Here is a 13,498-nt window from a genome sequence, read left to right as displayed (position 1 = left end):
ATAAGCAAACAAAGAAACAAAATGTCCTCTGTACTCCATTTAGTATATAGCACATGAATAGTAATTATAACCATTTAATGAAGCGTGGAAAACAAAGATTTACATTACATCATTTTCTCATTATCCATTTGTTCTATACAGATATTGGTAGCTGGTGCTTTTATATATTCAGAAATTACATACTTCTGTTTAGTTGGTGTCATTTATACTAAAAAAATACAATTCCTCTTAATCATCCTGTATACACAATAGTTTATTTATTCTCAGTAATTTATCTTACTTTGTTTTCAACAGCTCAGGTGTGTTCTAGCACTTTCTTCTAAACATTAAATTTTCTACCACTGGCAGGTGATTCTATGTTTGGTTTTGTATGTTGTAATCCAACCTCAGCCACAGAGGTTGAATTCAGCCAGGATCTTTGTTTCACACTAACACACAACACTTCTGGTGACATCTATCCTACCAAAATCCAAAGACATTCCTGTAATTTACCAATTCCAGCTTCTGTAACATGAAAGACCAGAATACCTCAATATATCCATGGGAAAAGCTGATTTTCTACTTATAAGGAACTACATAAGGGACCATTTATGTGACAGAACAAAAACTGAAGCATAGAGCACACTTGTTTTCATCACAATTTCCTAACCAAAACGAAAGATGTGTCTCCATCCTGCACTTGCAGCAGGTGCCACACACAAATCCACCATGATCCATGACACGGCTCTTCCGTGATATCCCACCAGACAGAACTATCTCAAATATTCTGTGGTTTCCAGTGTAATCCTTCTTGTAGCATTCAATAGCCCACAGAAATGCTGCAGTGTACCCTGGGACACACATCACTGGGTCAGTGTGGAACAGTCACCCAGTGTAACTGCTCATATCTCATCACCAAACTGTAAAAGGAGGTGGCTCCTCCATCCTTGTTTCCCAACAGCAAGTTCCTGCAGGACACTGAATTTTCATCCCTACAAAATCAAAATAACCAGCTTGAAAGAAGAGGATCTCAACCTACAGCTTCAGAAATCTGATGCAGAATCAACCCTGTAAGATTTGTGCCTCATCTGCTCTGAATGAAGCCCCAGATGCACAAAAGCCCAAGGCCTGCTCCTAATGTCATCAGTATTTTTAGGAGCCACCTTAATGATCATAATGGTAGTTTTTAAAATACAGACAGGAGGGAAACACATATGTGTTTCCACCCCTATTTACCCATCTGATAATATTAGACTTGCTACAGGAGATAAGTCAACATTAGGGAAAATTAGGGCTTTGGGCTCATCCAGGGGAGTTAAAAGCCCAGATCCAGTATCAGGATAACATTCATCTGCCATCTGCCCTCAGCTGCTCCTCCTCCTCTTCTCCCAAGGTCACAGTCTCTGTATTATCTAGAGGTGATCTTTGACATCTCTAACCAATTTTGGAAGCTCCTCTGTTAATAATAAGGGCATTAGAGATGGGGTGGGGGGGAAACCAACTTCTGAGGAGGCATTGTTAGGGACAGGCTGGCTAAAAACGACCCGTCTGTCCGAGTGGGCCGAGCTCCAGATGTCACTGCAAGGGACGCTGCTGCCTCGCAGACCTTCCACAAAGTAGGACTATACTCCTGGGAGCCATACAGGGCTCAGCCTACTAAGCAGGCCTTGCTCTCAGCTAATTTTATACTTCTCTCCGACACGGCATTTTGATTTTCCAGAACAAATGAGTCCAAGCATCAGCGTGAATCAAATTTTTGGTTTTTGGTTGTGGGTGTTTTTTGGTTTTTTTTTTTGTTATATACAACCTAATACACTAATTGGAGAAACATTTTGTACCAGACCACTAACAAAGACATAACCCTCACGTCAGTACATGGGAACCTGTCCCAAGCATCTTAAATTTATCATGTTGGATTAAGAGCAATTCACATATGACTGCAAAAGAGCCCACAAGGATTATTTTCACCACTCTGTCTGACAGGTGGAAATTTTAAACCAAGGCAGCCTTTTCTCTTTGGCCTGAGCTTGGGTAACCATTTAAGAGGTGTTAAGGAACAGGAGTAAGTTTTACATTCCTACCACACAGCACTGCTAAGGGAAGGCAGACACTGGGGCACAACATTTGGGAGATAATCAAAGTAGCTCCACAACTATACAAACCGCAAGGCCTAAAACAAGAACATCAGCAAAGTTTTGAAAGAGTAAATCAATTGTTTTATGTAAAAAATAAGTACTTTATGGGGCAGTGTGAATTTCAGCAACTTCAGAAACCTACCCCTGTCAAGGAAATCTCCCTTAAAATTGCCCTTGCAAGCTGTAAGGAGCAGACAAGATGCCCAGTTTGATTTATATATTTTTTTAAAAATTGTATTTTTTTAGTATCTTTTTAAGCAGCTGCAATTCTTACATTTATTGCCACCTCCCTGTAGGGCACAGTTTATGTGTCAGCCATTAACTCTTCCTGAAAGATCTGGTTTGATTTTTTGTTGTTGTTTTAAACAGGCTGCCAACATCATGAAAAACGACAGCTTTTCTCCCTGTGTCCTTGATTTCCCTCAAAGCTTTTCCTGTCAAAGTCATTTGCTTTAGGTCTCCTATTTTTATTAGGATATAAGAGATGTTGTTATTTAATTAGGTTAAAGAGTCTAATTCCCAGCCTGCATTTCAAATTACATCTCAGGCACCTAAGCCTTATAAAACTTTAATCATTAAGTTATTACAGTAATTGCTTGGACTTAAAATTTCCTACATGTCAGGGACAGAGTTATAAAAATAATTTAATTTGCATGATGTATTTATCTGCCACAATATAAAGAGATTTTTCATGTAATGAAATACATTTTAAGCAAGAGCATTATTTTTACAGACACTACAGAAACAGAGCAAGAAAGTGCCATTGGTCTACAAGAAACTTTGCCTCTTCTTTTTAGAGGATCTTTTTTCTACCTTTTTTTTTAATAAGAAAAAGTATAACTTTTATCTTCTCTTTTTAAAAACAGTTTTCCTATAAAAATGAACCTTGTACTTGTCTGATGAGACATACAGCCCTTGTGGCACAGAATTCAGCTCCATTTTTCTCTTGTGCATTACACAAACTTTAGCTCATTTTAAAAAGCAAATTTGAAACACAGTTCAGTGCTATGGTCTCTATTATATATTATATATATGAACATCTCCAGGGCAGCTCCACACTGCAGGCTAAAAGAGGCAGCAGAGACTAATTCTACACTGATAAAAATAACCTTTTCTTGTTTGTTGGGATCTAAAAAACCCCAAAAAGTTACTTTAAAAGTCTTCTGTTTGAAGCACAAGGACACCAACAATGGAACAGCTGATGCCCAAGAGCTGCCCCCACCCCCCTGTACAGATGCTTACTCCCTTTTCATCAAGGGATAAACCATCTCCAATTACTGCAGGCTAACATGTTATTCAAGGATAAATGTGTGCAGGCTCTTGTCCCACAATAAAAGGAAGGCAATTCAAGTAGCTTACGTCTGATTCTCATTATAAGAATGCTTTAAAAAGCCGTATTCTATCTCAATTTGAGATATGGCTTTCGTTCCTCACTCAGCCACTAAGGCAAAAGAGAAGCCTGTTTTCTTTATTTCCACTTCCCAACAGCCATGTCACTGGGACAGAGGGAATGGAAGACACTCACAGTGAATTTCACCAGCACTTACCTAAAGCAACCACAAGTGCTCCCAAAAAGCACAAGAAAAAGGTGAAGTTCCACTTTAATTACTCAAAACCTACAATTTTTTATTCTCCTTTTGCACCTTTACGGTAGTTTCCTCTGAAAAATGTTAAAAAAATCATATAACAACCAGCTATCTTTAGTCTGAGATTTACAAAAGAGTCAACAGAACACACGCACACGCACACACACAGGATGTTAGTTCTTGATAAAACTCACAGTATTTTGACTCAGGAACCCTTTGTAGGTCACGTTTAAGGGTTTGGGGGTGGGACTGGAGTTCACTTTGATTCAGGTTTGGATTATTCAATATCAGGGGACACAACTGAAGGCTGGCATGTAAAATCTGTGCAGTGAGCATCTGCCAACTGTGCATGCAACCATAAATCTGGCTTCTCCCGATTTTTGAATACTTCAGCCCCACAATTCCAACAGCACTGGGTGGGATCCAATTTGCCTAATTTGGCTGAAATTGTAAGCAGTTGGGCCCAAGGGAGTAATGCAGTCAATGCAGAATCACCACCTAAATGCTCCAGTGATGGAAAAAAGAGAAGACACACCTGAAGACCTGCCACTCACTACCCCTGACACCTGCCAAAGAGAGCGGGAACAAAACAGAAAGACACAGTTTTAGCATTAGTCCGTTGATCAGAGCTCTCAACTGGGATTTAAAATGACATGACCTGAACACACAACTCCTCCAGTCAAGGGGAATGACTCCACACATCAGCCTCTCCCCCATCTCTGAGCGCAGCCTGAGCACAGGATCCTTCAGCACACCACGTGGCACCGATGCTAGCAGGACCGATTCTGATGTTATTAACAAGTTGTGTGGGTTTCTTCCTGCGCACACAGTGATTTTAATCCCTTGCTGTACAGATTGCAGACCAGGGGCACTCTGTGAAAGGTCTCATTAAGTGCCCTGCTTTATACTTCCAATTAGAGCAGCTCACGCCCACCGCAGATGGCAGAGTGACCGCCGCGATCGCAGCCACAAACGCGGGCACCGGGTCTTGATCTGTTCAAGACTCTTGGAAATAAAGAATATGCAAAAGCAAAGAAAGGTCACAGGAATCCTTAAAACAATCAAAAACAAGGATAAAGTAATGACTTGACATATTAAGTCCAAGATGAGAAGCCTGAAATGCACGGATTTACACAGGGCAGCGCTCCCGCTGCAGTGAATGGGAGAAGTCATGCATGTGGAGGCACAAACGTGTGCCAGTTTGGGGTTTAACAGCCTGGTGATTGTGGTTTGGGTGAACTGGGTAAATAAACTGTGTCTGTTGACAGCGATTAATGTAACACTTTTATCCTTACAAAATGTTCTGTGCCTTTCTGGAAGATGAAGATCACTTGAGGATTTAAACTTTCAGCTTCTCCTTCAACAGTGCTGCTGCTCTGCAGCTCACATTCAAGAAAATAATTTCATTTCCAAAATCCACGGGTGACAGGTTACCATGTTTCTTTTCCTTCCCCATGAACTTTTTAATGTGATGCTGTACATTTTTAATAAGACAGACAACATGTGTTTGGATGTTACCAAGTCATCAATAGGTTCCCAGTCTCATCTTGAAAAGAAAGTCACAGGCAGCATCTGGTCCTCAAAAAAATCTTTTTCTCATTTTTTTCTCATTTATAACACACAAGGCAATTTATTTGACTTTCACATCTACAAAAACCAACTTGACCAACAGAACACTTTCTGTTGGATTTTTTAAACTGTGTAACTTAGTCCTATGTTCATTATCTCTAGCAGTTAGTTCTGTGCAGAAAGCTCAAGATATCTAGGTATGTACAATTTCTGTACATTCCGTTTTTCTTGCCTAAATATGACATGATGTGTCTGATTGAGAGCTGTGGTTAGCAAAAGAAGATGCTAAAATGCTGCATGAATGACACGGGAACAGAATGTGAAAAATCATCTTTCCTTGTTTTTTTCACCCCCCCCTCTGTTGTAGGTCTGGCTTATGACACAGTGTTACTGCCCAAATTCTTCTCTTGCCTTTTTTTAATACATCAGTGGTGCTGCCTTAACACTTTATCAGATAAAAGCAATTGTCCTAATTTAACCAAGAGGCCAAGTGAGGTTTATGGAGCAAAACAGAATCACGGATAGAGAATGACAGCTCTGAGAAGTTCTGCACCTGGTTTCCATGACAACGGAGCCCCAAATACCTTGCAGCACCCCAAAACAAAGAACTGAATTTAGAAATACCTCATGATAAGGTGAAGAAAAAAGGGGAAGAGAAAATAAGTGGGATGGTGTGCAGAGCAAGGAGACAAGAACCTCTGATCTTCACTTTATAACAGAACTGGGATTCAGGGCACTGTCAGACACACACAGGTCTCAGCTTTGCCTATCAAATCACCTTCACAAACCTTCTTGCTATTCTGAGCTACTTAATCTGTTTCTAATGATATCTCCAAATTTAATTAGAATGTTAACAAATATTCCTGTGGCATTTCAGATTCCTTGCCTGAAAGAAACACTTCTCTGAGGCAGAAGTGACAGGGCACTGCAGGTTTGCCAAGTATTAGAACAGGTAAGTGACGGAGTTCAGGAAATCATTTTGGACCTCATCACCCACTTCTGCCTCACAGGAAACACAGACCTCCTGTGTTTAAAGCCAGTATGAAGGAAGTCACTTCCTGCTAAAGGAATAAGGAACATGATTTTGTTTTTTCTACAAGAACCCCTGGCAGTACTAAAAAGTTGCCAAAATCCAGACATCTTTAGGCTGAAACCACATATCACAAAGGTCAGTTAAACCACAATGCTAAGTCCAGAGAAGCACTGCAGAAGAATTGTCTTCTGGGAAGTCCATCATATATCAATACAAAAACTGCATTACACAGTAAAAAAAATAAAATATTCCTGTCTTCACCTAAGACAGGAACATGTGGGTACAACTGTGCTTGTTAAAGTTAGGGGACACGGTAACCATTCTAGTCCTGACGCCCCTAAAAGACATCCCCACAAAGTTTTACAGTGAGCTTCTCAGTCTAAGATCAGATTAAAATCATTTAACTGAACAAAATTAAAATTTAGGTGCTTAATTTATATAAGCTTTGACTATTATACAGTTCTAGTGATCCATAAGAGAGCCTCAAACCAGGAAAATAACGTAACAATACAAGCAGAATGAATATTTGATGGTTTGTAGTGAAATTGTCACTTATTTACACTTGCAAAAATGAAGAACTTCAACAATTTCATAAAGTGTGAATTAACTGTAAGAAGCCAGTGGAACAACAGTCAATTTTATCTGAGTTAAGACAACTGCACAATTACCTTGTCCTTGGGAAATATTCCTCACTGCTTCCCAAGGAGAAAGGTGTCATGGGCTTTGTGCCCTTTCTGCTTTATGGATGCAACCTTAAATTTTTTCCAGTTTCTGTTTCCACAGTGATGTGTCACCCACAAAACCAAATCCAGAGTCTTCCAAACAGAGCAAAATCAGCAAAAGACAAAGTAGTAGAACTCAACATACCTGCTGATAGAAAAAATTTAGAGTGGGTTTGTCCTCGGTGAACTGGTTTAGAAATCCTTTTGGCAAATACCGAATTCTTAATTCATATCTGAAAAGCAAGAAGAAGAGAATTAGAACTGCTGAGCAACAAATGACAGTTAAGATTTACTCACATATTAAAGATGCCTTCAAACTTTCTTAAAAGTAAGGATAGAATCAAAACAAATTCAGAATTTCTAAGTAGTGCAAAATTTCCTCCAACTAATCAAGAGAACTAACCTGGAATTTACCTGTACCTGCCACTTCATACAGATGTTTACAAAGGACCTTTGTAACAGAAGCAAACAGAGCCCTGCTGCCTTCTCAGAGCTTCAGAGAGGACAGAAACATCATTTGTAGCAGATAAAGCTCCAAATCCATGGGAAGGGAGGCCCCAATTAGGCGACAACAGCAGATGAGCTGCCAGAACCACTGACAAGACCTCTGGCAACAGCTTTTATCTCTGGTTATCACAAGCAGGTACTTAAAACACTGATCTGCTGCTCCAAGAGTGGCAAACACTGTCACTCCCCAGGGAGCCACATCCTACAGACAGAACAAGGAACAGGACTCTGCTCCTACTCTGAGTGATCTCTAATATTCACCTCTGAATTTTCCATGGGTTTTGAAGGGATTTCTCTGTATAAAAGGTTTCCTGCTCCCTTATTCATCGTCAGGACACACACAAAAGCCCAAGAAACCAGTTTTCAACCTGACAGCCACACTGTTCAAGTTAACAGTACACCACAAGTGAGGGAATTCACAATGAGCCTTGATCAGTCACTACATAAATCGGTGTCCTTTCTCAAACCTAAACTTCTGCTTCCAACCCCTAAATTTAGTATTATTGCTTGTCCTGTGGTAACAGACCACAATGTTTGACACACTGCTTGCTTCCTCCTCTGACACATTCCTTCAATGAAATTCTGATAATAAATGTCTCCCTCCCTTTGGCTGTGCCAATACAGCATATCCTAAATAACACTCTTTACAGTCCTTCCCAAAATAAGTATATTTAACAATCTACTTATGATAAGAGCACGTATTACAACATTTCACTCTGTTGGCTTCAACAGAACAAGAACCTCTTTTCAGCAAGTGATTTGGCTGCCTGTTATCAAGATTTATATGGGGACTGGGTAAAAAGTTACGAGGAATAAGTGCTGCTTAGGATTCCACTGCAAGCAGAAGTTGCAATATTCTTATTTGCTATGAAATCCTTGAAAATAAATTGTCCTGTTAGAAATTGTTAAAATAAGGAAAACATTTGGAAACTGTAAACACATGCACACACTGTATACAAATCAGGGATACTTAGAGGGATGTTTTTTGTAGTATGGCAATTTATTTCATAATTACTTTGCACAGAAAACATGTTCTTAAATTAAAGAGTCTTCAGGTTGTACGATATACAGGGAAGGTTGAGAACACCTGAGAGAGAGTAGATTTAGAATATAATAAGGAAGAAATGTTTTGTGATGAGGGTGATGAGACACTGCACCAGGCTGCCCAGAGAAGCTGTGGCTGCCCCATCCCTGGAAGTGTTCAAGCCCAGGTTGGATGGGGCTTGGAGCAACCTGGGATAGTGGAAGGTGTCCCTACCCATGGCAGGGGGGCTGGAGTAGACAATCCTTAAAGGTCCTTCTCAATCCAAACCATTCTCTGATACAACACAGCCATGTATTAACAGAAACATTCCAAGTCAGAGTTAAGACAAACTTTCACAAATTAAGTCTAACCTGTGAAAGCTCACAGAATCACCTTCTGTTGTCCATCAGCCTGTATGTTCCATGACACAGTACACATATCTAATTATTCCCTAAAATTTTAGGTATCAGCCAAACTGTACCTCCAGGTATTTACGTGCCAGTGAGAGAAGGTAGCACAAGCACATTGTTCACCTGCAGAAAAGTAAAACCTCCCTCATTGCCTGATTCTGCCTTATCCACTAAAATCTACAGCTGGACACCACTGCAGAGACTGACATGGAATAAAACAGGTCTGTGTAAAAGAATTACTTGCTTAGTTTTTTGAGGGGGTCTAGTGCATTTTAGAATCATAGAATCATTAAGGTTGGAAAAGACCTTTAAGATCACTGAGTCCAACACTCAATGCAGCACCACCACCATGTTTCACCAATAAACCGTGTCCTCAACTGCCACATCCACATGTTTTTTGAACACTTCCAGGGATGGTGATTCCATCACTTCCCTGGGCAGCCTGTTCCAATGCATGACTCCCCTTACAGTGAAGCAACTGTTCCCAATATCCAACCTAAACCTCCCCTGGAGCACAGGTCTGATGAGGAGCAGCTGAGGGAGCTGTGGGGGCTCAGCCTGGAGAAAAGGAGGCTCGGGGAGGACCTTACTGCTCTCAACAACTACCTGAGAGGAGGTTGTGGCCAGGTGGGGTTGGTCTCTCTTCTCCCAGGTAACAAGTGTTAGGACAAGAGAACACAGTCTCATGTTGCACCAGGAGCAGTTTAGACTGGACTGGATTTTACAAAATTGGATACTGGATATTAGGAAAAATTTATTCATGGAGAAGGGCTGTCAAACACTGGAACAGGCTGCTCAGGGAGGGATTTAAAAGACATGTAGATGTGGCACTTGAGGACACGGATTAGTGGTGGCCTAGGCAGCAATGCATTAATGGTTGGACTTTATGATCTTAGAGGTCTCTTCCAACGCAAACAATTCTGTGATTCTAGGAAGCAGAACACCATTACTCTTTGGGATAAAGAGGAAAAGCAATCTCTCTCTCCTTTAGAGGGACTTGTCTTCTTACCCGAGCAGCTGTGAGAAGTGCTGCTTTTTGCAACAGGATCTCATGAGAAAATCAGGTTAAAGCAAACCAGCTTGGCTGGGACAGTCACCTCGGGTGACCTTCATTACCTATTTATACCCTAATCTCTGACAAGGCCTATGGGAATAAAGAAGCTGACTTCCAAAGGCCAGCTCAAGGATGGGCTTGATTTCAATACCCTCTAAATTTCCTGTCTTTGAAGTGCAGCCAAGTGATGAGGATGACAAGTCCCTTACAAACCAGGCCTACTTTTGGAGCAAGTATCTCAGCTGCTGACGACCTCCCTCATGTTTGATAAATTATTACTTGAAGATCACTATCCTACTTAACTGCTCAGCATCTATACTGGGGTACAGAAGCATTCTGACACACAGTGAACCTCCACTCAGACCTCAGAAAGGTGGGAATCCATATGGTTCACAAGTGGTACAGTGAAGTGACCCTTCCACAGCACAGTGAACATCACTGAGCAGTTCTGGGGACTTCCCTCTGAGTAACAAACACTACTTGGGCAGCTGGTGGAGCCAAAAAAGAAAGGATGGTCCAACCCTTAATACTTTGAGTCACTGAAAGAAATAATCCCACCAGTCCCAACCACGTAGGTTGCCTCCAGCAGGTTCTGATTCAGTTCACATCAACAAGAAAGGAACCAGAAGAGAGCAGATGGGAACGAAAAGGGGCGGAGAAAGGAGAAGCCTTGTGTGAGTTTAATGAACTGGATCAGCTCACTGAAGGATTAGGCAGGCATTAAAGCTCATAGGACTGCATAACTGGAAGCAAGAGAAGGGAGAAGACACACTGTGGAGAGGAGGGGGACAGAGCTGTTGATCAATTTAGCCCACTCATGAAACTGTCCCGCAGGTGGTCTGGCCTTTGTGTCTGTGGTGCCAGGGCTTTTGTCTCACAGCTACCAAAACTTACAGCCCAGGACTGCTGAGCACTGGGGTGTCTTCTACCTGTTAGAGCCAAAGCAGGAATGTCACCTGGTCACAAGGACCTGCTTTACAAACCTTAACTACAGAACCAGGAGGCGTCCACCCTGTGGGGAACACACTGTGTTCCAAGACATACAACTTGTTTCTTGAACCTCTTGGCAGTTCCTTTGTGGGGCAAAAAAGGCTAGCAAAATAAACAGTGCTCTGGCACACAGCAATTCTGGAGACATAGAGGAAACTACCTGTGACTGCTGTTTAAGGCTCAGTATTGCAAAAAATGATGAGGGTTGATGCTATCTATGATTTAAGAGTCCCTCATCCTGCTAACCCTGGTTCCCACAGCTGTAATCCTCATCTGTACCCAGAGGTAAAGATGAAGGTTAGTGGAGGAAGGCTCTTTTACCTCTCCTCCCCTTGCCCTTGGCAAGATCCAATCATTCAAATAAAAGTAATATTACAAGTGAAGAGGAATTTCCTCAATAAAAATGTGAGTTTAACACATGCCTTACTGGTATAAACACTAAGAGGAAACCTGAAGCAGACCAATCCGTTCCAGTCTTTATTGCCTTAAAAAGCTCTGGGATTTTGTTTGTATTTTACTTGTCACCTGGGATCACCTCACATGCACAGGTATACAGGCCTTCAGACAAGCAAAAGTTTAAGTAACAGCTACAGTTTATGCTACTGAAAGTTAAACCTAACAGCAGCAGGGTTACTGCAATTCAGTAATGAATAGAACCCTCAGACTGCATTTGGAAGACTACAGTTATTCTGAAGCAATTACATGGAATTACACTCAAATTATACAATGCTTCTATAGTGCTAAATCTTGCACAGCTCAAAGAAATAAGTCAGTATTACCCAGTGTGACATAAACCACAGCAAACTCAAGAAGACTTATTTCCTGAACAAACTACTACAAACAAACAAGTAATTATAACTCTGATCATTTCTGGCAGTATGATTTAGGCCCATTTGGAATTCTGTGATATTGGACAGAATTATCTTCATAGCCAGAGAGTAAAATAAAATGGAAACAGGGTATTTGGTTTGATACAGTTAACTAGCATGAACATTCCTAGAGTTAACATACAGTGACGATGCAGACACAGGCAATAAAATGCTTCTTTTTGACATTTAGTGCCCATCTTTCTTCTTTGTAAGAAAAAGTAAAGCACTAGGTCTTTACTGATTTTTATTTAAAACAAATAAAAAGTCCACCACAAGATACCAAAGGTTTGAACTACCTCATGCTAAATACAAACCTTTTTATAGCATGAAGCAGGTTGAACTACTATAATACAAAAGCAAATGTGAGGTGTGAACACTTCCAGGGATGGAGCCACACTTCCTCTAGGCAACCTGTGCCAGTGCCTCAAAATCCTCACAGGAAACAATTAGTTCCTAATATCTAATCTAAACCTGGCCTCTGTCAGTTTGAAGCCAATACCCCTTGTCCTGTCACTTCATGCCCTTGTCCTAAGTCCCTCTCCAGCTCTTTTGTAGCACCTTAAGTTACCGGAAGGTGCTCTAAGGCCTCCCCAGAGCTTTCTCTTCTCCAGGTAAGAAATACCCCATTTCTTCCCTGCATTAACTCATCTTCTGCAGGATCACCAGTAGCACAAAACAGAAGCTGCATGTACAGGATATGGATTTTATTCTGCTGACTTTTGTGTATAGCCCACTCATAATCCACGTAACTTCTAGTACCTGGATTAGACCAGGAGAATTCCAAGTTCTAATTTCTGAACACTGTCAATATAAAACCCTTTTAATTTAGATGATTAAAAAAAAAGAAAAAAACAACCACATGTGACTCAATTTTAGTGGTTTATTAACACTATAGGAAGCTTTTCATTTAAGAACCATTCCAAGACTACTTCCCCTTTAGTAATCTAAATATTTCTACAAGTACTGTCATATGATCTTAGACACTCTGCTATGGTATTACAAATATGACAGCAGCATTTTGATTATGCACAGCAAATCTCTCTGGGTTTAAAAGGTATGTCACGCTGCATGGATTCGATAACACATTAAATGACACTTTGGAAAGGTATTGAATAATTTACACCCTATCACAGCTCTTTCATGAGTATTTTATACAATTCCTTTCCACAAACTTCAAAACAATATCTAACTTTGCTTTTAAAACCAATTAAACGTGTTCTGCAATGTGTACGACGCGAGTTGTACTGCCTAATAAAAATGGAACTGACACTTGTACATTAGGTAACAAATTTCCACAGCATAAATTATTCACATCTTATCCACCACATGATACCACCACTATCCTGGAAAAGTTCAGGAATCTTCTCCTTTCCAAGCTGTGATTTTACAGTATTATCAATGAAAAATTACTTGTGATCCATGCACATCTCAGGAACAATAAAATGTAGCATGCACAGAAGACAACGTGCAACATCTCTGAAACCCAGCTTTTAAACGTTCCTAATTTCTTTGAATTTGTGGAATTTGTTAAAACTGAGACTCTAAAGAAAATTTATAAATAAAGATTGCCAACTGTGACATCTGCTAGACTAAAACTCCATTTGAGAGAAATTAAGTATA

General features: G+C 40.5%; 1 protein-coding gene across 16 annotated transcripts in view; it reads right to left on the bottom strand.

Moving 5' to 3' along the window:
* Positions 1–13,498, bottom strand: part of PTK2 (protein tyrosine kinase 2) — a 191,183-nt gene that overhangs the window by 82,123 nt on the left and 95,562 nt on the right. For all 16 annotated transcript variants that reach the window (XM_064643988.1, XM_064643996.1, XM_064643842.1 and 13 more), the window contains one exon: positions 7,170–7,257. In XM_064643988.1, coding sequence (XP_064500058.1) covers positions 7,170–7,257 — 88 coding nt within the window. The remainder of the gene's footprint in view (positions 1–7,169; positions 7,258–13,498) is intronic.

Source organism: Pseudopipra pipra, chromosome 1 (genome assembly GCF_036250125.1).
Source record: "Pseudopipra pipra isolate bDixPip1 chromosome 1, bDixPip1.hap1, whole genome shotgun sequence".
NCBI lineage: Eukaryota > Metazoa > Chordata > Aves > Passeriformes > Pipridae > Pseudopipra > Pseudopipra pipra.
This window is presented reverse-complemented; position numbering and strand designations above follow the sequence as displayed.